The following is a 24,334-nucleotide window of genomic DNA, read 5'->3' on the forward strand; positions in this document are numbered from 1 at the left end:
AGTACTGACCAACTGCTACAAGGTCCATACAAAAACGAACAAGGGCTAATATTCCTCAGTACAGGGCAAGGAAAGCTTGGTTAGTAAGTAGTTTATTACATGGCACTTGGACTAAATGTGTTTAGTTTGAATTTTCACAAAATCCTTAACTTATGATTGTTTCTGTGGAAACAGTCTGTATGGCAAAATATGGACCATAATGCTAAGATTTATCTCAGGACTATCTTGCCATAATAATTATAAATATCTCTTTTTTTTTTTGTAGAGGATAGAAAAAAGTTAATTTCCACCCTGTAATCTTCTCATAACCAGCATGGCTCTAAAATTAAGAAAGACAATTGTGTGGCAAACAAGATGTGTGCTTTGTTTCCTTGTACAATACCTAGTGATACTTACAATTTTTTTCCTCCCTTAAATTCTGTATTAGGAATGATTATCGGTAAGTGCTTCAAATGTTTTTTTTTAAATTTGCATGAACAGTGCAGCTGTTATTTTTCTTTGTTGTGGCTGTTTTGAAAAGCATGGCATCAACGTACCAAATTGTATGAAATCTCTCTTGATTTTGCTCTTGTTTGATTTTTCAGTGGTGTGGATCCTCCCACAATGGATGTACTTTCTGAAGATGGTATGTTTTGTGGTATAGATATAGGGTTAAAAAAGAGGGAAGTGTTGTGAGCCATGCACCAACAGTTGCCTTTCTAGATTTGAGAATTCTTTAAAGACCTGGCCCTTTCTTTTGTTACACTTTGCAAACATTTCATCATTCAGCCAGGCAGTTCACCAAGTCATCAACACCTTTCATGCTGAAGGTTGTTTTGTGCATGTTTAACTCGTGACACTGTCCTTTCTCTAACCACTTCCTTTATGTTGAGTGTTGAATCGCAATGCAAACTTATTTTACATATTGATAATTTTTTTTATTATATTACATGCATTTGCTATAGGTTTGTGGAATACAACCTTTTCAGCAATTTGTTATTTCTGGCCCCTTTTATTTTCTGCATTTTTAATGCTTTCTTACTAAATATTTATCTGTTACAGACAGTAAAATTATATAAGGTGGATGAAATTAATAGATGATTGGGAAAAATGCATTTTGGTGCATGAGGACATGGAAATAACAAAATGCTGAAAGGATGAAGGGTGTATGACTCTAAATGAAACTGTTAACCTGTACTGGTATTGCACATTTAAACTGTGTCATTTTGTCTTTTCATTCATTTGACTTTCATTTGACTTTCATTTGACTTTCATTTGACTTTCTTTTGACTTTCATTTGACTTTCATTTGACTTTCATTTGACTTTCATTTGACTTTCATTTGACTTTCATAAATGTTTTCATAAAATTATTCATCTCAAGCCTTCACTTTCACATGACCACAATGAAACTACACCAATAATAATTTCCTAATAACTTTAACAGTAATCATATTAGTATTAGTTTTGTCTGAAAAACAGCTGCTAATTGAATTATGGCTCTGTAATGATAATATATGAAAGCATTTAACTTTTAGGGTCAGTAATTTTAGATTTAATGCAATGGTTAGTTTGAAAACAGAAATCTTTATGGAGGTTAAAGCGAAAATGGTTCATGATTGGGTTTGAGTTCTTGTGGAATTTGATACAATTGTCTCAGGGGAGAACCTCAGAGCCTGTCAAGTATCCAACAAACCTCTTTTATGTGGCAAATTCTAATTAATATCAACTGAACTGTCAAACAGCACACTTAAAAAAATGCTTTTTCTTTAGGAGCATAAGTACCAGCCTTGAACTTGCACGGCACCTTTATGTGATGATAGGATTCTTTATGTTGCAAGGCTGTATCTTGTCAAAAGTTTGTCATTCAGAGCTTGATTTTGTAGAGGAAAAAAGTGTCATATTAGCTAGTCAAAAAATACAGGCTTTTTCGAGTGATTTCTGGTTCACCAAATCACTGGCCATTTTAATGGTTAATCCATTTGATTTTCTAATGTTGGCGAAAGCAAAATAACAGTTCTGCTGTTAGATAGTTGTAATATACCATCAACCGACTGTGTGATGGGCGTCATAACCTGTGTGCTGTTACCTGCTTAACTAATTAGGAGGTGTTAAGTTGTCTCGACTAGGGCAGCACATTCACTGCATTCAGGTCACTGTACATACATTTGTTTTACATACAACATCATACACATGAAAAATGTTGATATGATTGCAGCATTTCCTAGCAGCACTGTTTAGCACTTTGTGATCTTTTTAATGTGACTGCGTATAAATTTCAAGGTGAGTTTTTTAAAAAGTGTTCATATGAAAGACAGGAAGAGTTCAAAAGAAAGCAAGTTGGGTCCTTCAGAGGAAGAATCGTACTTTTTGTTGTGCATTGACCTTTAAACCTGTGGTTAAGGAGATGATGTCAAGGAAGCTTTTATAAGTTCCTATGTATACCGAAATTTCATGTTTTTTCTCTTAGAAGTTTTTTTCGTGTAGAATAGGCATCTGATAAAGTTGTTTTCAGGACAAGTTAAATAATTTCTTAAGAAACTTAAACGACAATTTTCTTGGTAAGTTAAACATAATTTTGATATCTTTACCTAAAATAGATGATGAAAAGTTTTTCATTTAAAACTGCTATTTTGTTGGTAACGCTAAGTAAACTTAAACGAAGTTATTAGCATATGATTTCCGTCATCACCCTTTGTTTGTACTTCCACATCTAATCTGTGTTATTTGCTCTCAGGGAGACGTGCCCGCTCACGGTCTCCTTCTTTTCTGCCCCCAGAAGAAGAACCGGTAAGTTATGATCCCTGTTATGAACTTTCATTCTCTTTTACATCGTTATTTATAGCGGAGCTCGCGTAGCCCCATAATTATATAAAATAGCAGTAACCCATCAAGCCGAAAAAATTTGGATGTACGACCGTGCGACCGTACAAGGTGCTACTTTTACCATGCGTGGTCAACTGTACCGCGGGCACGCCAACGCCACGGCTTTGTCGAGTAGTCCAGTGGTCAGTGTACTGGGCTCCGAGTCGGACGACCAGGGTTCTAGTCCGGCCGGGGCAAGGCGTTGTGCCCTTGAGACGTGCGGGGAAAAAAAAATGCGAGCTCCGCTTTTAGGCTTGGCTAAATCTATATATTAATGGTTTTCCGTTTGTGGAGAGGTGCGCCCCATGGCACCTTTGCTAGTTCGCCCTTAACGTAAAACAAATTCACCCACACCTTTACTGGTTCGCCCCCGAACCTTTCTTAGGAAGCTTAGTTCTTACTTCTGAAATTTATATGAGGAAAATTTTATGGGGAGATTTGAAATTTTTTTCCTTGGTAATAAGTGTAATGTCTATCATTTTAAGATTGGACGGGGTTTTAATAGTTTGATATTTATGCTTCAAACGTTAGGCAGCAATGGGGTATGTACATACACGTTCTGCCATGGTAACATCTTTCTTGTTTTACAAAATGATTAAAAATTTAGAGATTACGAAAACAAAGAAGGTGTGTTGTCCTAAGAAAAATTTGCTAAGGGAAGTTGTTCTTGGAGAGTTTTACATACTATTGGATAAAATTTTAACCAGCTGGTTGAGAGCATGAAAAGCCATTGCAAGATTACTTTTAGAGAGAAGTCTGACCACATTTCTCCGAGCAGACATTTAATGACAGTAAAATGATATTCATAATGTAGCTGTGATGCAGTGTTTTCCAACTGATACGATTCATCTGCTGATCAATGGTTTATTTGATGTAGGACCCAGACATGGAAGTAGATGCCCAACCAACACCATGGCAACAAGTTATAGATAAGAAGGTACTTAACCTGTTCTTAAGGAAACGTCCATGGCAGGAACCAATGGTCTTAAAATGGGAAATAAGTTATTAGAGTGAGAAGCTATCGAAAGAGATTTTGCCTGTTTTTGAATGTGGAATTTTTTGCGCGCCGTCATGTTTCAAAGTTGGACGCTTTATTGTTGCCTCTACTGTCTACATGAAAGAAGGCCTACCGTATTTCGGCATTCGATCCAATACGGCGCCTACCGGGAAATTCAAACACCAATATTGTTTGCATTTGTTTCTAGTTTTTATACGTATTGTGTAGTTCCAGAAAATATCCAACCCCCACCACGGAGGGAATTTCATATAGGACCCCCCACCCCTTCGGATTTTCCATTTTGGGGTAGCAGTGGTAGCCCCCCCACCCCTCTGGAATTTCCAAAGAATTTTCTACCACCCCCTATACCCCCTGGAAATATATTTTTTTCTCGTAGCAAACAACAAACAAGAGGGACGTGTGATTTTGTCGCGTGTATATTCGAGAGATGGCGTACACGCGCAAGGTAAACGTCGCTAACTAGCTTAAACTTAATGTTTGCTTTATTTTTAAATACAATACTTATCCTTAAACATTTAACACAGTATTCTCAGTACACGAAAGGAGAAAAAAACTGTACAAGTCGCAACAAAACACTTTTGAACTGTTAAGTTTGTACAATGTACTGAGAAAATTGCGTGCACTTGAAATGGAAACGTTCGAAATCACATTGAGCAACGTAAATTTGTACAAAATTGTGTCATAAATAAGGGAGAGCAAAAGAGAAAACCGAGTCAGCAGTAAGTTATTTTGAACTCATCTTTCCAAATTCCAGCCTCTAATGTAAAATTTCTTCACACAAGCATTGATTCTTGTTAACAGCGGGTCGATAATTTCGTCCGATTGTGCATAAACAAACCTTGGCTAGTTACCAGTCCCACGCGCATATATACAAAGCCCTGGATCCTAATGTTTCTCAATGTTACTATCAACTGTTTTCTACTACGGTACGACTGTACTTATCATTCATTGTAACATCGCAAGCAAGTAAGCCATAAAGAAATCGTCAAGTCTCCTACACATTATGATGCAACGGAATTAAGCTCAGTGCAGATCAAAATTAATAGATGGCTGGAGTCAATAAGGGGTAGTGAATGGTAAATTTATGCGAAACTTTGCGAGACGGCGAGACCAGCGTTTTTTTTTTTTTTTTTGCGAGACCGAGACAGTTATTTGTAAATTTTACGAACGCGAAACGTGTTATGACCGAGGAAAATCCCTAGGTAACCACTCCTGTTGGTTGTAATCTTTGGAGACTGGTAACGAGTAATGGCGGCTCCGTTCGAAAAACAAAGTGATTCTCTTCTTTATTTGATGTTATTTATGTTCCAAAGCGCTACAAGGATAAAAGAAAACTTTCTTTTGCTGCAGAACTGTTAGAAGTATCGTAATTTAACAACTTAAACTTCAGAACGTCCCACTAAAGTAGGTAAAAGGCGCCAATTGACATACGAAGAAAGTCGATCGACTTCCTACCCTCTGGACGAAAATTTCGCCTCTTACCCCCCATCCCCCCTGGAATTTCCTGGGACTTTGACCCCCCCACCCCTCTGGAATTTCCAATTCCCTCCGTGGTGGGGGTATGGATATTTTCTGGAAACACACATTAGTTCTTATTTCATTAATTTCTACCGAATCTTGATAAACTGACAACAAACTGAGCATTTCCATCAGTTTGATGGCAACTTGATCCTCTGGTGGAGGCTTCCTTTAATTGAGACAAATCAAGTAGTCCTTCCTGCACCTGCAGGTATTGTATTAATGTATACATCATTCCCCTAAGTCATTTATGGAGAGATTTCTGTACAAGTTTTTAATTTGACAGGCAGTTGTCTGTTTTCTTCCTGTATGGGTCGAGTATTAGTATAGAAATATGAATAGGACAGGATGTATCGTGCCATTTCGTCTGAGAACTGGAAGGAAAAAGAGAAGACTGAAAGTTACCTAGTTAAGTACGGAATTGCGTTAAATTGTAGTGGACGTTGTCTCTTTTTTTTTCCTTCCTTCAATAGACTGTAAAGAAGTTAAAGACAAAAGAAATAAAGCGACAAGAATTCATTCATGGTAATTATTAACTTAAAACATATTCTTTCAATTTTGCAACATAAGCGAGAAGTTGGAACATGTGGCAAGCCGCAGAAGCTTTGAACTGCTAACTGTTTTACTATTTATTTGAATGCACATGTAGTTCATACTCGTACAAACTGTGAATTACAGTAATGGCCACATGGAAAATTGTCTGGTGTCATAAAGATGGAAAAATACTAGATTTAAGTTAACTTGTTACTTTTTATAACTGTTTCCTTCCTCCCTACCAGAGCTTATCTACACTGAAAGAACTCACGTTAGAAATTTAAAAGTCCTTAGCAAGGTGAGAGAAGTGTAATTGCATGTTATGTAAACTGTCTCCAAAGTTCCTCTCCAGTATTTAACATCCCTTTCCCAGGCTCTCTCTTCTCTCCACGTCTCAACCCTTGAGGTGGGGTAAGGGAGAGCCTGGGAAGGAGGTGCAGAATTAAGTGACGAGTTTCCCCAAAGTAGATGATTTTACATTGAAATGTGTTGTTTGTTTTCAGGTTTTCTACAAACCCATGATAAAAATGAATATTATGCCTTATACGCAAATCCACCAACTTTTTCCGAACTTGGATGCTTTGATTCAACTTCATGGTAAGGAAGCAAAAAGTTTCTTTTAAGTTTTGTTTCACGAGAATCCTTCCCCCAAACAATCAAATGCGCAGTATTCACTTCAATGAGCTGAGTTGATGCAATACCACCTTCATCTCAAGTGCACGTGTAACTGTTATCAGCGAAGTTTGTTAGAATCCATACTTCTTATTGATTCAGTAAGTTGATGCATTTGAGGTGTCTTTCTTGAGATATTTTGAATTAAAACTAGATTAGATGAGTACTCAGGTTTTGTTGTTGAAGTGCAACATTCTTGCAGAAGTTCAAGGCGGATGAGTATAAAAAATATAATTGTGTTGTCTTTTGTGTTTCCTTGTAGTGTCATTAATGCAGAGCATGATGGCCAGACAAGAATCTGAGGAAGTTATTACTTGTATTGGAGACGTTATGCTCGATAGGGTAAGGCCCACAAAGTGTACGTTCTTTGGTACAGATTGTTGTTTAGTTCCTCGTTTTGTTTTTGTTGTTGTTATTGTGATGCAAGAAGGTCAAGGCTTGTAGCGTGAAGTTTCCCTGTTATGGAGTAATTTTGTTTTTGTTATTGTTGTTGTAGTTGTAATTCTCAAAAGGGAATTTCTTGTAGTGTGGACGTTCCTTGCTATGGATTTGATTAGTACTGTTCTTGATTTATTTACTCTTCTCATCATGTAGTCATTTTGGGAGGCATTGTTGTCCACTACATCTTTCGTAAATCTAGCTTGTGAAATGGTTTTTTTAATCTTGGATTTTCTTCTCTCTCCAGTTCGACGGAGAACCTGGTGAGCAAGCAAAAGAGGCTTGCGCACAATTTTGTAACCATCAGAAATTTGCTTTAGAGCAGCTCAAGGTTAGTGGATCAAGTCCAAGTTTTACGTGTTAAAGAACCATCTTAACTTCACTGTGATGAAACGCGGGGTAGAGATGAAAGATATCCTAATACATTGGCCTCCGAATCTACTCACTTGTACATATTCTAGAGACACATCAAAAGTTTGTTAATCATGGAGGAGATTGTGGCAAACTAAGCACTGAACTGTAAAGCAATACTGAAGACACTGTACCGTACGATTTCCTTTTTTCACCCGTTTGTGGTCCTGTACACATGATTTTACATCAGCGATGCTAGCAATCCAAGCTTTGAGCTGGGAAAGGACTGCACTTAGAATGGTTCTGCTTTTTCTTGGAAGTTACCTACAGATGTGCAGCAATGAAAAAGGTGTAATTTTTATATCAGAACCTACGTTAATTTAAGGTATTCACAATTCGATGATTCCCTTTATTTCAGCATCGACAGAGAAAAGATTTAAAACTGCAACAGTTTATAGTGGTATGTGCATTTCATATTTGTACTTTGAAAATATGGTTCAACCACCACCTTCGTAGTTAAGTTCCATATGTAATGAAACAGCGAAACTAAGTTTATAGATTTGTTCTTAGTTTATAGCACTGTACTGAGGTTATCTTGATTTTCTGAGTTTATTATGTAATAAGTTTATGGTGATATTTTGCCTTTCCTGTTTTCATACAGAATTGTGAAAATGATCCTCTCTGTCGGAGGTTAAGACTGCAAGATATTATTTCAAACAGCTATCAGCGATTGACGAAATACCCGATGTTGTTGGAAGGCATACAGAAAAATACTCCAAGTACGTGTCACTGTAGCGACTACTGTAGTCACTCCGAAATCTGTTTCAAGTATGGTTGCTACAGACAAAAAATTGTTTATGTCGCAGCCAAATATTATTCCTCGCCTACCTTATCATACTTAAAATTTATAGTCGATCAAACAGGGATTTGATCATAACTCCCATGACTTCAAGAAACTGTTAGAGATCGTAACATCAAACAGCTGACCACCATTTTGGGTAAACCCAAAGTGCATTGTTTTAAACTTTGACATTTTCTACAGATGAAGAACTATATTTTGATTTCACTGCTTTGCTGCTCTAGCCCTTTACACGAATTCAAAAAAAAAAAAAAAAGAATGTTCATTGAAATATGTTTTAGTCCAGTTGTTTTCTTAGCATAAAATAATGTATGGTGACAATTTTTAAGAAGAGGTTAAGGAAACTGGAACCAAAGATTAGATCAAGTCTTTAATAAGCTTTTATTTTTACGTAGGTTCACATGAAGATTGTAGAAGTATCGAGAGAGCAATACAGTGTACCAAGGTAAGAGATGTTAGTTAAGATTTTGACATTTTGGAGTTGTACGAGCTCCACTTTGAAGTTATATCCCCCAGCAAATCTTTGAATTTTTGGTAAATCTTACCCGGAATTGACGTTGAGTTAAGACTTCAATTCCAAAGACCATCCAGTGAGAAAAGTTAAATTATGGAGGTAACCACTTTATGCCACGAGTATCGCTTGACGTAGAGCTGGTGATTTTCCACTCGAGGGAAGTCTTAGAAGCCTCAATAAGCAGTTGAATACTTAATTGATTGACAACAGTGATAAACGTAGGATGCATATTCTGTTGTTGCACGGCGCTTCATTTCGCTTTTTTTTTGTTACAGAACTTGCTGGCTTACGTAAACCAAAGTGTTAAGGAATGTGAAGATCAACAAGTAAGATGGCCAATCTCTCCATCTGTCTTTTGTCGTAAATGTAGATTACTCAAATGTGGTAATTAACCGGCATTAGGAGGCATTTGGCATAGAATGAAATCATATTTTCGCCAGTCTTACTCTCCAGTCGGCAATTGGGGATGTGTTTTGCAGTTTTTACGTTAGGTGCTGTGCAGATATCTGAAGTCTGAAACCATGGAGCTTGTAAATGCTTACTTCTTATCAGTGGCTCATACACAATGTACTGTAGTATGTGTAAGTTTATTTCATGCACTGGAATGCAGTCAATAGCAAAGAAAAGGACGGGAAATATAAAAAAAAGTAAATGAATTAAAAAAAAAGAAAAAGCAACCTACGATATCTGAAATGGCCACCGACCAGCTCAAGCATGTAATTTGATGACAACAGATACGATTGACGTTTCCGGTTTTTTCTCATGCAGAGACTGGCAGACTTTCAGAGGAAAATCGACAGGAGGCCTCTAGAGAACACCAATAACAAACTTATGGAGGAGTTTAAGGTGTGGATAAATCAATGAATGACATTTTGTTTTTACTGAAAAACCGATGGTCTATAGGTTTTATCAAGCCATAGCTGTTACTTTGTAACAATTTAAGGTATCCACGGAAATAGATAGGAATTGGTGAGATAGAACCTCCAAAACTTTTAGTTTCATTTTCTATCAATAACGTAACTTGATGTACGGTTTACTTCAACTAGTTGTCGTATTTATTTGTTTATATATTTATCTATATATTATATATTTCCTTTGAATTTTTCGCCCCTTGATGTTTAGAACCTGGACCTCACCCAAAAGAAGTTGGTTTATGATGGTCCACTTACGTGGAGAATAAACAGAACCAAGTGTGTTGGTTAGTTGATATGATTATAAGTGATTTTGAAATAACTTGTGTGCACTATTTTTTTGTAATCGTTATAACGATGAGGTTTGTTTAGCAACATCTTTCTGTGTATGGTTTTTAAATCTGTTTTATATATAAGGTATAGCAAACAGAAATAATTTGGAAGAAGTGGGCATCTAATCATCTCTTGTTTCAGACTACTTTGTAGTGCTTACGTTGGGTTTTAATTTTTTCTCTCATCAGATCTTCATGTACTGTTGCTAGAAGACTTGCTTATTCTCCTTCAAAAGCAGGATGAGAAGCTTGTTCTCAAATGTCTTAGTTCGACCTTCCAGGCAGGATATCTAAATGAAAAGGTAACGTCTTGTAAGACCTTTTCACAGTTTTTCTTGTATTCCGAATTTTAGACATCATACGTTCTTTGTTTGTTTACTCTATAGACCACGCACAGTCCTATCATCAAACTGAGCAGCGTGCTTACAAGAAATGTGGCAACTGGTAGGTTTCTTATTTCACATAAACAGCACAGAACAGAGGAGTCTTATTATATGACTGCATTTTTCATTCATTTCTCTGCACCTTTACAACGTGATTTGTTCAGGGCTACTGACCGATAATAAAAGCGACCGCAAATGCGTCTGTTTGAATCCAACGTAAAAGTCAAAAACCAAGTAGATTACTGGTTGGTTGCCAACTCATTAAGTTGTCGGCACCTCGTGCCTCGACTTTGCCTTGTGCGGAAACGTTCGCTTGCCTGCCGTAGATTTCAACAGACCCGTTGCGCGACAGCAGCTCTTGCTGGTCAGTCAACCGAATTGAATCATGTTGCTATTGTTAAGTGAATTCAGTTTGGAATAGAGTGAATTGCCCTGCTCCCTGTGCAACTACCGATGTATTGTCTCCTGGTTAGACTTTCCAATTCGTAAACCAGTTTCAGTGCTTTCTAGTGCAGACCCATTTTGGTATTTTGGTGTTTCCGTGAATCAGACTGATCGGGCAAATGTAGTCTTGTGGTTGAAAGTGGTGTTCAGTCACTAACCAAGCGTTAGTTTTGCTTTTTAGTAATTTATATCATAATATGAGATAGAAGTTCTACCTTTATGATTGTCTTTATCCCACTACCGTCAGATAAGAGAGCTTTCTTTCTTGTGAGTACGTCTTCATCAGTTGGACCACAGATTTACGAACTGGTGACAGCAACTGTAACAGACAGGAAAAAGTAAGTAATCTCTGTTATGTTACTCTATTGTATTACTAATTGCTATAATTTAGCTTAACTGTAAATCTAAGCGGTGTATGAAGAAAACGTGTATATTTAAGCCAAACGAAACAAACCATAAAATGTGAAGGCTAGTAAGAAACAGATGTAATAAACCCCCTCTGTAATTAGCCCCCTCTTTAAAAAAATCATCTCGAAAAGAAAAGCAATCATCATTTGCCAAGGTATCCACCTAAATGACAGAATTATGCACTCGATAAACTGAACACCCTGTTTACCGTTATGATTCGAGCAAGCGCCCTCCCTTGAAGAAGCACCCCCTCTCTAATAAGCTTTCCCCTCTTTAATAAGCCCTCCTTCTCTAATAAGCACCCCTACTCTAATAAGCCACCCTCTCTCTAATAAGCCCCTCTCTCTAATAAGCCCCTCTCTAATGAGCCTCCTTTCTCTAATAAGCCCCCTCTCCAATAAGCCCCCTCTCTAATAAGCCCCCTTTCTCTAATAAGCCCCCTCTCTAATAAGCCCCTCTCTAATAAGCGACCCCTCTCTAATAAGCACTTCTTCTCTCATAAGCCCCCTTTATCTAATAAGCACCCCCTCTCTTATAAGCCCCCCCTCCCTAATAGGCGCTTCTTCTCCAATAAGCCACCCTCTCTAATGAGCCCCCTCTCTACTAAACGTAACCTCTCAAATAAGCCCCCCTCTCTCTCTAATAAGTGCCCTTTCTCTAGTAATCCCTTCTTTAATATGCCCCCTCTCTACTAAACGTGCCCTCTCTAATAAGCCCCCCCCCCATCTAATAAGCACTTCCTCTCTAATAAGCCTCCCTCTCTAATTAGTGCCCCCTCTCTTGTAAGAGTCCCTTCTCTAATAAGCACCCCCTCTTTAATAAGCACCCCCTCTCTAATAAGCACCCCCTTCTCTGGTGAGTGCCCCCTCTCTAGTAAACCCTCCTCTCTAATAAGCCTCCCTTCTCTAATAAGCCCCCTTCTCTAATAAGCGCCCTTTCTCTAATAAGTGCCCCCTCTCTAATAGGCACCTCCTTCTCTAATAAGTGCTCCTTCTTTAATAGGCGCCCCTTCTCTAATAAGTGCCCCACGGTGTTTGCTAACAAGTGCCCCCATTGACTTAGCACTCTGATTCCAATAAGCGCCCCTATTCTGTTTCTCTGATAGAACTGGTAGAATGCATGTACGATGTGGTTAATGTGGTTCATCTTCCTTTAATATCTCACTTAAAGCCTTATTATGAAAACAGTTGTCTACGTCTCAGTCTCTCGACTATAATGTCTAAGTGAGTACACAGTTCCTTCAAATGAATGATGTTGTCCAAAATTTTGCGATTGCTGGGTTTATGGTTCTAGCAAGGAAGGATCTAGGGCGGGATAACGAGTCCGTTTTCAAAGAAACATCAGAGCTTTGTTTCGCACATTCTGCTGTTCTTCTGATATAAACGCCTTGTCCTTAATAAGCGCCCTCCCTTGAGGCCCCTGGGCGCTACATCGAATCATTACGGTAGTTACATGTAGAATTTTGAACTTGCCCTCTCAGGAACCCTTTTATCGATGTAGTCAAAAAGCAGCTAACAGGAAAATTGTGCTTTCTTTCCACAGTTGGTATAAGTACATAACCGATGCTGTGGAGGCATTCAAAATAAAAGGTTTGCTTCATTTATTTATGTTAAACCATTTGTATAGGACTCTAATTCTTCAATTGGAAAGGGGACTTACGAAGTTACCCGTATTAGAAAATTAAAAAAATAAGAGGAAAGTCATACTGGATTAAAAGGGCATGATGAAGTAGAATTTCCTTTAAAATTATGGAAAAGGATAAGAATTTGAGATTCTCTCTCCATCGCAAATTGTATGAATAAGGGAAACTGAAAGTATATCCTCGCGCAATTGTCGGGCGGGTAACAGTGGCCCCAAAAAAAACACTTCTGTGATGGTAGGTATCTTAATTTATCTTGTGTAGAACGAGGTCGTCGCAATGCAGTATCAGTTGAAGGTGTTCGACAACCTGTATCGGAATTAGATCTCGCAGAGCTGCCCAGCAGACGAGTGAACAACCAAGCAAAGGAAGAACCTGCCAAGGAACAGAAGCCGAGGGAGGAAGATGTTAAAGCAGAAGAGGAGGACATAGAGAAAGAAACTGATGCGGATGATGATTTTTCTGATCCAGGAGATGATGACGAGGAAGATCGCACTCAGAATCAAGACGAAGATGATGATGAAGATGAAGAAACGGAAAGTGAGGCACCAGTCACTCAGGAGGAAGTAGCTGTTCCTAAAATTAATGAACCTACTGGTCGCCAAGAATCGCAACTCGAGTCTGAATCTGAACCGGATTCAGAACCGGAAACAGAGACCGAAGTTTCAGAGAAGGATGTTAAAGAACAGGTGCAAGTACAGAGCGAATCACCAGTTAAGATTCAAATGGCTACAGTTGAGTCCAGTCCTCCGAGCGATTCAGAAACTGATGTAAGCATTTCTATGAATTTATGGATCATAGCTAATGAGAGTGATATTTGAGTTCTCAGGTAGAGCTCCTTGAATACAAGAGAGAAAATGTCTCACCACTGACCCGGTTTTTCTTCAAACCGCCGCAGTTTTAATGCTCCAAATTTCAAATTTAAGCTGATAGGGTGTTACTGGCGCTGCTTAATAGCGTTATTTAAATTGCTGTAGCTCTGTCATCGCAGAGCAATATTTATAATGCTCTATTTTGTATAGTGTTTTGACGTTTCCCTCTGAGCCCGACGATGAAAGTTTGAAAATGTCGAGAACACAGTCGTGATGTTATAATCTGTTGTAGGTTCTTTCAGCTGAGGACGGTGAAGCGGCCGGATCTTCACTTTTCAACAGGGCGGCTGTGGCAGATCTGACGAATGAAGAGAGTGTGGATGAAAGATCTTTACTGGAAAGGAACCGAAACAGTTTGACTTCTGAATCATCCTCCAGCTCATCCAACGACACGCTGAAGATAAGAAGAAGCTATGTGCACTTTTCTGCTGATGAACAAGATGAGTCTGTTGGTGGGCATCCTTCCCGTTCATCTGCTGTGCTTTTAGGTGTGTAGATTAAAGGTCACGGTGGAGAAGGAAACAAGAACATTACAATTGTACAGTGTGTTATAGGTCTCCTCTGTCCACTTCTTTTTCACAAATAAAGCAACTATTCCAGCTGCGTTTATCCCGGAATCTTTTTCGTACTTTGCTGTAAGTTTAATTTAGCTGGGTTATTGTTCGCTTCATACAAGGAATTTCAGGGATCTTAGCTAAGTATGTAATCGTTGACATATCGGAAATCGGTTGTGATCATCAACAGCTCACCTGTAACCTTTGCGTTCTTGTTGCACTGAATGTACCATTAAACTGTTTACGAGTTATTTAAATTTTTTTTCGATAAAGCGAACTTTTTAGTTACATTAGATTCAGGAATAAGTTTGAATCGCCCTCGATGGCGATGCCACCTCTATAGAGAGACAGTTTGGCCACATGGGATGAAAACACGGGTTTATGGATAATGTCTTGATAATGTCTTGGACCATCATGAAGTGTTCGTTTTAAAGGATTGACCACTTTTGCGGTTGATACGTGAAGAAAATTTGCTTTCATGGAAATATAGTTACGATTTGTTTCGTTTTGCTTTCTTACAGAGTTACTGAGGTCAAAAGACAACGATCTTCGCAAGATTCTAGAGGAAAAATCAAGACTTGTCGCTGAGCTCAGGGTAACAGTTTTGTTAGTCTATCGAGCTAATTAATGAAAGAAATAGAATCGCCTTAAAGACAGAGTGGCCTTTGTTTATGCGGAAGGTAGTTATACCCTTTACACCCTAACATCAGTAAGCATACTCTCCATACTGTTCTCTATACATTTCCTAGGGTGCCAACAAGGAGAGTTTGTTAAACAGTAGTTATACCCTATACACCCTAACACCAGTAAGCATATTCTCCATACTGTTCTCTATACATTTCCTAGGGTGCCAACAAGGAGAATTTGTTAAACAACCAAGAGCTTCTTTAGTTGATGATCATAACTTAATTTGCGATTCGGTGGAGTCAGATGCTAGTCACTTACATGTGTATTGTGATTTTATATGTAGGGGGCAAACATGACGATGGGATCGGCCACGAATGAGGTAAGCCTCCTCTTTTGAAATGAAGGTGGAAATAGGCTACAAAAGGATTTGAGCCGACTGCAGGTTGTTGTAATTTTAAATTTACCTTAATAGATTGAACTGTCTCCAAATGTTTTGTCTTGTAGTGCTGTGGTTGATTATTTTAGTGGTGACGCACAGATCACTCGACGAAGGCCTTAAAAAGAACTACTGGTGACTTGTTTCTTGTTGTGTTGCTTTTTTTAAAATTATGAATTGTGTCTGTTTTTTCCAGAGCCACGTGAATGGAGATTCAGTGGAGGCTAGGTACACAGTTCTGCTACATTTACGTGATACTAACTTAAATCTGACTTTGCATGTACTAATTTTCACGTAGCCCTATTGCAAGTGCGCGGCAAGGCGACAAACCATTAGTACACTGAGTCATCTGTTAACCACACTACCTTCTTTGGAATTTTTTCTGTTGGTTCGCTTTCATTTCTTGTTCGGATCTTTTCCTTGTAATGATGTAACGAAACTCGTTACCTTGTACAGTTGCTGTAGGTTTCATTGATAATCAATGCTTCGTTCTTCTTGCAGGGATTTAATTTTAGCGGCAATTCTTCAGGGTGAGTTTCAAATATGTCATGTTTCCGAACTGTTTGCTTGTGTGGAAAGGAATTGACGAACCAGCATGTTGATCTTTTAACTCAGGCTCTTTGACTGTTGTTGTTTGTTCTTTTGGCTTACCAATGTTCGGTGTTCAAGCTCAAAATTTTCATGTTGTCAATGGTTAGAGACGCTTTCCCGATGAAATAAAACGAATGCGAGCCGTTTGTTATGTATTCGCTCTTGTGAGTTGTGTGGTGTAGCACTCAAGCTCAAAGTCGAAATATTTGCGAGTTCTAATTCTTTGTTCAAGTTATGTCAACTCGTTGGTATTAATCTTGAACTTCACCTAACTGTTTCGTTATAACTGAAAAAAGAGACCTTGTGCTTTAACGCATTTTAACGCACTGTATTTAAGAATTTGAACTACGACTGAGGTGGTCTATTGTTGCAACGGACTTTGTTCGCCTTATTATCATGGAGGTAATTACTTTGTTTTTCGTTACAGCGAATCGTTTGACAGTAGCGGTCAGCGATGTGCTTAACCCAAATATAGATGACATGTCTAGGGGAGTGGGTCACCTCGGATATGGTGGCATTCATGGTGACTTCTCACCTCAGGTTGGTTCATATCCTGAGCAATATTGTGATGCGCAGTTTTCCAAGGATGATAGTTCAAAAAGCTCTTGGTGTAGATTTTTACTTATAGAGGCAGATTAGTGAAGTCTATACCACTAGTTACTAATGTAGCGAGTGTGAGGAAGACAAACAATGCATACTACTGTTGAACATTGTGTTTACTCTTACAGTGTAATTAGTTTTGTGAAAGGTAATCATTAAATATGTAAGTGAACAATAGGAAAAGGTATAATGAGTGAATGAGGCTCCTTTTACTACGAATAAACCTTAGAGAAAGGCGCATTTAGTCTAAGATCATCACCTTGCTTCAGCATGAACTACTTATTAGTGTTACGTTCAAGATTATCTTTGTTGTCTCTTGCAGCAACAACTCGTTTCGTCCACATCGGTGCTTAATGAACAACTCACAACGTTACTCGTAAGTAGCTCTTGAAAATACTGTCTGTTCTGTTTTGTTCTGTCGCTTTGTAAGCTCACTCATAATGAGTTTTTTACTTAATTTTTCCAGGGAGTTATAACTGATCGAGATATGGTGCGAGACAGGTGAGCTTATTCCTTGTGGATGTTTTTGTGGTTTTGTTGTTTGTTTTTTGAATGCAAGCATGTTTTGGTCTATCTCTTTTTAAGATCAGATAAGGCACTTTCTCTGCGTCACTTACCTTCTCTTGCAACAGGGAATGTGCTCACTGAGTATTGTAACTCAAACACAGCACATTCAGTATTATTCAATATTCATTTCTAAATCGAATTCTTAAGTCATGCATTGAATCGTTTAAGACATTTAAAACTCCCATGTTTTGCTTCCATCTCTGTCCTTGTTTCTGTTTGCTTCTACGCGTTCATATTCCGTGCTTCAAACATGTTTTCACTTTTTTGTTGTTTTAGGTTGCGATGTGATCTTCAGTTAGCTAACTCTCAGATTCAGCGCTTAAAGCAGGGTCGATCATCATCTCGTCGCACACGAGAACTTCCTGGTTCCCAGTTTGCTGTTAATGACGATAGTTTCTCAGGCGGATTTCATTCAGACTCACCTCGACCCAGCTCCCCAACATCTACCATCGACTTTGACTCAGGTAAACAATCATAAACATGCTTTGGGATCACTCTTAAGGGTGAAATTTTATTTACAGGCAGCTTTTGGAACTAATTTTTTCTACTCAGTACAGAGAAGCACAGCCATTTTTTGGATTTGTTGTGTCATTGATTATGTCTCTTCTTTCCTTTTTTTTTTCTTTCTATTTTTCCTCCCAGATTACGCTCGTTTGTCGGAGACAAGCGATTATTTAGCCTCTGAGGATAACATGGTAGGAAGTTATTATTTGTTTCTTCATAAGGTGGATGTTGTTAATATGTTGTGCTGATGTAAACCAGAATACACAAATCAGAGAAAAGTGTCGAATTTAGCTCTAACATAGTTGGTAAAGTTTATTTTAATCAAGTTCAACTCCGCGAGCTTGTACCACTTTCTCATTGTGCATGCTTTGGGAATTCTTACGCATCTTTCGTTCTCTCCAAACTTCCCACGTGCTTCATCGCTCTGGTGAAGGCATGCTAACGCGTGAGCCAATTCTTAATTGTCAGAAGGATGATATTTTGTGTACACGTTTTTCTCTCGTCTTTGTGATTTAAGATTTAGGTGCCTTCCACTTGTACCAACAATGACAAAGCATGAGCTAAGTTCAGGGCACTGTCTGAGAATAGGTTATATTAACGTTGTGTCAATCAATTAGCCATCAGTCTGCTGCATTTGACTTCGTACCTTCCTTTGCATATAAATTTGATAGGACTCAGGCGGTCGTTCGTCCTCGATTTCTGGATTTCGAAACAGGAGTTCACTGGTAAGTTCATGTTGTTTACCAGTGTCACGTTTGTGAATACTTCGGTGTTGGTAACGTTTTGCGTTTTGTGTTTGGATTACGTTTTGACAATGCATTGTTATGCTCATTTTGACCTGTAGTTAGAATAGCTTGGTATTTATTTTCTTCTACTTTTCTTTTTTGTGTGCTGATGACAGTCTCCATGCAGTAGGTACTGATCTAAAAACTATGATAATCTCGCACTTGTGATCTCAAGAGGTTGATATTTGAAATGCGTTTTTTTATTGGGGTTTATAATAGTACTGAATGTTTTTATTTTAGTTGAGATATTCTTGTTGTTAGAAGGGTTAAAATGTAATTCCGTTTTACTACAAACCTGTTACAAAGTATTTTATAAGTGTAGTTTAAATTGAAAGAAAATGTGAATGGTGATCGAATTCCCCATCAACAAGCGTTATTCACAGCCCCAATCAAACAGTAGATGTAGCGTCACGTTCGCTTAGGCTTGCTAAACAATTCGAGTAAGCGAGAGAAAATTTGACTTCGAGTAGTGAAGTTTCGCCACTATGATCATTCCTTAAACACTTAAATAAACATAAGACTGTACAATGAAGTTAAACTTGTGACAGATTATTTATAGCGTTAAACACACACATTATCTAATGCACGGATGTGTGAATTTGTTTGTTTGTTTTTTCTTTTTTTTGTGTGCGTATTCATTCCCATGGCCTATTGTCTGTATTGAATAACTCCCTCCACCCCCACTTTCTAACCAGTAACTGAAGCTTATTTAATTTTACTTAAGATGCTAACAAATCCAGAACTCGCAATTGGCACCGAATGCTACGACGTATAGCACGTGGTAAGTCATTCGGTTTTCTTGTGCACCCGTCAAACAACTAGCTTAAACACGTAGTGTAGAACGCCTTATTATAGAATAGATAAAGTTTAATCACCTTCTGGACTCCAACGCGCAGCGTTCGAGTCATACTTTGCGTGCTTTGAGAGCCGAAGCCGTGGAGCTTTTGTTTAATATGATAAGCCTCTTAAACTTAAAGTACACTGTAAGGAAATTTAACGACATTGTACTAAATCAGCACTTAAAAGATATGTTATGTTATTCAGTGTGCTATTTAGTCCGCTGTGTTACTATGAACACCGTCTATTATATTGCCTGTTTACACATTTTCATTTCCTGAACTGTATTTTGGTTTTCTTCGCAGCCAATTAAATAAAAAAAGGAAAAACGGAAAAACTCGTCGATCCGATTCTAACAGATTAAGATTTTATACTTGGCACACTGGTACTTCTTGCTCGGGAATTTTTTTACTTTTTCCTTCTCATGAATGTTTGCAATATGGTCTGAACTGTTTTTGCTCTGGTGTGGTTGTTCGTTAGCTAATTGACCAAAGCACAAACTTCGCCATGATTATAATGTTGTTTCCAATCCGGGCGAATAAGATTAATTTAAAGAAGGACGCTGTCGGCGACGCGTTGCGACAAACTTGAGCGATGTAGTACCTACAGTCGTAAGAAACAGTGGGTCATTCAAGTGTTGGCTGGTTCGTCATTATGATGCTTTTGTTATTGGTTTGTAAATAGTGATTGGTCAGCTGCTGGCTGCTCTTTTGTTGGTTTTGGGTGGAGGTTCAGTGGCGGATAACTCGTTTTCTCTTAAGAGATAGTGAAGCATCCTCGTTACCTCTCACTTTTCCTAGTTTGCTAGAGATCTGTCAGTGATAAAATTTTGTACTTGACGTTGAGAGATGATCTCAGATTCACTTGATTCTGTGGTTTTCTTGTGTCTTCAATACGTAGTGTTGAAATTCCTTGTTTCATACTGGTAACTCGTTTGTTGTGAAAACTCGGTTGTGTACTGATGTCATCGGCTGTTTGTCGGCATGTGGTTTTCTCTTGACCATTTTCTTTTGCATATTTTTGGTTAACAGACCAGGAAATGTTGCTATCTATTTGTTAGGGTGCTAGGGTTTCCCAAAATAATTGATTTAGTGTAGCATAAGTAGTCATGCTACTTCAAACTTTGTGTTAATTACGCTTTGAACAACCACACCTCAAGCTGTTCTTTACGTTTTAGCGGTACTTTTAAGAGTATGTTATTCATCAGCTGCACTTGTGTTTGGTAGTCAAATGATGTTTTCAAACCAGGCACCCGAGAGTAATCTTACAGTGGTTAGGTTCGTCTTAATCGACCAATCAGTTTCTAGCTCTTCTTGCCTTTCTTGTTATCAGGCCTCCAGTGGGTACCGTTCCTCCACGGCTTCTTCTCGGCACTTGAGCCGCTCACGTGACGAAGCAACGACGCATTGGCGTCAGGGAAGGAACCTAACAAACAACAGGGCCTACTGGAGCGACGACGGTGCGGAGTATGAGTCACAGGCACAGATCTAGTTAAGGGACACTCACCTCTTTGCTTTTGTAGTTTTAGTACGACATGGAACCAGCACAGACTGTGTGGAATGGTCACCATGATATGCTTATGACCACCAGTGCGGCTTTTGATGTTGACGTGCTTCAGGGATGAGGCGTCAACAGATCTGAAGCCTCGAACAATTTACTGTTATCAAAGCTTTGTGCTGGCACAGCCTTGAATAAGTTTCAAATTTCAATTTAAGTCAGGCGAGAGAAGGTATTTTAGTCTGCAATGTTTCTTTTTTATCGTTATTTTAAATTATAGGAAGGATTCTTGTAGTGGAGTTTTATTTAAGATTTCTACTTCTTTATTCACCTTTAATTATTGAGAGTGATCTGCATCAACATCAGGCTTTTAGGTTCTAGAATTAAAGATATATTGAGATATATATAATGATCTAATTGTGTGGAAAGTTTGCCACCAGATAAATTTGAATTGTTAAACTGAGATCTTGAAAGAAATTACTGTAACTTGGCTTGATGATATCAGGGGATGGTTTCGTATACGCTCTGTTTGTGAAGTCTTCCGTAAGTTTCTGGAATTGCTCTTTGTACCGTAGAATATTCAAATTTTCAACGATCAAACACTGCAGTAACCAATGACATGAGAGCTCGTTGCGAGGATTGTTTCCCTTTCAAGGAATGAGTTTCTAGTCGTTTCGACTATAGATTTGTGCCGCAGTTTGGATAGGTGTCAATCAAGGTGCCTTTGTTCTGTAGTTTGCGTTATGAAAGAGGTTATACAAAACAATTTTTAATGTAAGAAACACTTCACTTTCTTATGTTTTTCCCCCTTACGTTTAAATTTTATTTCTGGGAAATTCGAAAACTGTTCTTTCTGATTTCTCCGAAGTCACCCCTAGATACGTTCCTTTCACCACAAGCTTAGTGTTAAGTGTCAATATAGATGCGTAGGAAGCATAGTAAGGGTTTTGAACTATAATTTGTGGTAACAAAATGAAGGGTGACGAAATCGTGATGTTGGCGGTGGGGGTTGTTTGTCCCCCTGCAAATTTTTGTGGTACAGACGATGGTGCCGAAACAAACTAGGATTGAGTGGAGTCTCTTAAATGTACAGATGTATTGTTATAGACCTTGACAGCGTAGATAGAACATTTTATTCTTTTAAAGTGGAGATTGAATGTATAGTATTATTGGCCCAAGTTTCCAATAAGGATATTTCCTGTAAAGGATAAATGCAAATGGCCAAGTTAGTTTAGCAAATTAAAGTCCATTAATAACAACTTGAGTTGTCTAACTTGATATTAGGGTATCTCAGACTTGTATTCAGAATATATTTGTTGGATGTACACTATTATGTTCCAGTCGCGTATCTAGTCCATCTGTATACCGGAAGTCCAAAGCTAAAAAAATTAATGATATTGTATGGGAGCTATAAGAGTGCAGTTGTTTTGGAAGCGAATGTCTGACGCAGATAGAGTCGAAAAAATCTCTCTAAGTTTGTTAAGGAAACCTTGGTAAATGTCATCCATCGAAGTCAACATTTTTTAAACGGTGATGGACTAAGGAATCAATCGTGTTGCGTTTGTATGGAGACACTAAAAAACTGTCTTCCACCGGTGTCTGGTGTTTTTCTTTTCACGATCAGAATCAACAGGATTAGGTGGCGAAAAACTAAGGGAAAGTCGCATTCTGGCAAGGATGGTTGAAGAGTTATCCTAAGATACCTGCGGACCATATTAAAATCGCTTAAAAACAAACCTTACCTCTTCGCTGTCTTTTCCATCTTCGCAGTCGAACCACTCTCTTACCCGTAGATCAATGAATTGAAGTTTGAATTAGTGGGCGTGGCTTGGCAATCTCTGGGATTGTGCTCATGTTGAGAAGCAATCCCTCTAGACTGTTGGGGACGGTCTCGGGTTGTCATGAGGTCTGATGAATACAGAATACCGACTAATCTTGATTTGGAGTTCCTTATCATTTTCATCCATGCAAGATTTAGAGTCTAATGGTAAACTTGTGTTTTGTTTAGACACAGTAAATTAAATGGGAAAAGCATTACTTCACGCATCTCGCAAACTTTTGCGCTCGCTTTCACTACAAAATTATCGTTTAAGTTACTTTATTCACAACATTTAAGATAGATAGGAACTTTTGTTACGATGGTTCGTTCTTACTTATTGCTCGTGAACTAAATTACATGCAATATCCCAGCCGTAATTCAACGCTTCGGCACCAACGACGTTGTGGACCAACTCTTCCCTCGCCTTTGAAGGCGTTAGCAGGACTTCACATGCTGAACGCATCACTATGTGCATCTTTGATATTGCTATCTGGAGACGTCAACCGAAATCCAGGTTCTGTTAAAGAACCATGCTTTCTGTGTAACAAGGGATGTAGGAACAACCAAAAAAGCGATTCAGTGTGACGACTGTGATAACTGGTATCATGTTAAATGTATCGGCACGAAGAAATGTGAATACTCCGTTATTGTATCTGACCCCTCGGCGAATTGGATTTGCACAATATGCATTTGCTCTCTCCCCTCACACTTGCCTGATATGGATAATGATTCTCATTGAAGTTGTTCTAATCTTCACGAAACAAATAATCCAGAAATACGTACGCTGCGAGGATTTAAAGTCGACCACTTGAATGTCAACCGCCCTTTCAACAAACTAGACAGTGTGAAGGAACTGATTGAAAAATATTCCTTCGATATTTTGGCTTTATTTGAAACTTGGCTTACATCTGAAATCAGCGATAGCGAAATTTCTATCATGGGATACTCAATTGTGCGAAAAGACTGACAGAATTCGTCGAAAGCTTGCAGTGGTGTTCTTATTTATGTTAGAGACGGTATCCCATTTATTCGCCAAGCTAACTTTGTGGAAGATAACTTTGAATGTCTTTGGATCGAAATCAACAGACGGTTCTGCAAGCCCATGGCTGTCGGTGTTGTCTGTAGACCAGGCTATTTGAACATTGAAGATTTTGTGAAAGCTCTGACACGTATTTTGGATAATACAGACTTGGATAAAGTTGAAACAATCATCCTTGGTGATTTTTATGTTGATTATTCAGCAAAAGAGAAATCCCTTACGTTGCAGGTTGGACGAATTTGCACTTTTTCATTCAATTTAACACAGATAATTTCCAGGCCCACCAGAGTCACGGAGACATCCAAAAGTACAATAGACTTGCTTCTGGTCAATAACAATCACAAAATAGTCCAGTGCGATGTTTTAAACTCGAGCATTAGTGATCCCAGTGCAATCTTTTGTGTGATGAAAGGAGGCGTTAAGAAACTACCGCCAAAGGTCTTTGAATATCGGTCTTTCAAAAGCTACGAGAAGAAAGCGTTCATTAATGACCTAAAACAAGTTTCATGGAGCATAACTGAGGGAGTCGGTGACATTGACGATACTGTGTTCCTTTGGGAGAAGCTCTCTAAGATTGTGTGGATCATCACGCACCTCTTAAATCAAGGCACGTTAAAGGAATGCCAACCCCTTGGGTTTCTGACAAACTTTTGGAAGTGAGACGCGATCGTGACTTTCGTCGAAGAAAGGCATTATCCTCAAACTCTCAGTATCATTGGGGAATGTATCGCAAATTGGGAAAT

The 24,334-nt window shown here is 38.5% G+C and overlaps 1 protein-coding gene across 10 annotated transcripts in view; it reads left to right on the forward strand.

The window, feature by feature from the left end:
- The window catches only part of LOC113665708 (rho guanine nucleotide exchange factor 11), a 47,500-nt gene extending 25,508 nt beyond the window's left edge, over nt 1-21,992 (forward strand). For 8 of the 10 annotated variants that reach the window (XM_089208651.1, XM_089208653.1, XM_089208655.1 and 5 more), the window contains 31 exons: nt 585-625; nt 2,715-2,767; nt 3,720-3,779; nt 5,852-5,903; nt 6,158-6,210; nt 6,416-6,509; nt 6,847-6,926; nt 7,270-7,353; nt 7,792-7,833; nt 8,035-8,152; nt 8,628-8,677; nt 9,022-9,072; nt 9,515-9,592; nt 9,869-9,944; nt 10,179-10,291; nt 10,376-10,433; nt 11,064-11,154; nt 12,767-12,813; nt 13,128-13,633; nt 13,968-14,223; nt 14,811-14,884; nt 15,260-15,295; nt 15,549-15,580; nt 15,854-15,882; nt 16,371-16,483; nt 16,866-16,919; nt 17,010-17,044; nt 17,387-17,574; nt 17,753-17,805; nt 18,286-18,339; nt 20,569-21,992. In XM_089208651.1, coding sequence (XP_089064777.1) covers nt 585-625; nt 2,715-2,767; nt 3,720-3,779; nt 5,852-5,903; nt 6,158-6,210; nt 6,416-6,509; nt 6,847-6,926; nt 7,270-7,353; nt 7,792-7,833; nt 8,035-8,152; nt 8,628-8,677; nt 9,022-9,072; nt 9,515-9,592; nt 9,869-9,944; nt 10,179-10,291; nt 10,376-10,433; nt 11,064-11,154; nt 12,767-12,813; nt 13,128-13,633; nt 13,968-14,223; nt 14,811-14,884; nt 15,260-15,295; nt 15,549-15,580; nt 15,854-15,882; nt 16,371-16,483; nt 16,866-16,919; nt 17,010-17,044; nt 17,387-17,574; nt 17,753-17,805; nt 18,286-18,339; nt 20,569-20,727 — 2,830 coding nt within the window. In that variant the 3' untranslated portion in view covers nt 20,728-21,992. Of the gene's footprint in view, nt 1-584; nt 626-2,714; nt 2,768-3,719; nt 3,780-5,851; nt 5,904-6,157; nt 6,211-6,415; nt 6,510-6,846; nt 6,927-7,269; nt 7,354-7,791; nt 7,834-8,034; nt 8,153-8,627; nt 8,678-9,021; nt 9,073-9,514; nt 9,593-9,868; nt 9,945-10,178; nt 10,292-10,375; nt 10,434-11,063; nt 11,155-12,766; nt 12,814-13,127; nt 13,634-13,967; nt 14,224-14,810; nt 14,885-15,259; nt 15,296-15,548; nt 15,581-15,853; nt 15,883-16,370; nt 16,484-16,865; nt 16,920-17,009; nt 17,045-17,386; nt 17,575-17,752; nt 17,806-18,285; nt 18,340-19,123; nt 19,181-20,568 lie in introns of all 10 variants that reach the window. The other 2 variants (XM_089208654.1, XM_089208650.1) reach the window with 2 other exon arrangements.
- The last annotated feature ends 2,342 nt before the right edge of the window (nt 21,993-24,334 follow it).

The sequence above is a fragment of the Pocillopora damicornis genome, chromosome 6 (genome assembly GCF_964200805.1).
Source record: "Pocillopora damicornis chromosome 6, jaPocDami1.2, whole genome shotgun sequence".
In the NCBI taxonomy this organism is placed as follows: Eukaryota; Metazoa; Cnidaria; class Anthozoa; order Scleractinia; family Pocilloporidae; genus Pocillopora; species Pocillopora damicornis.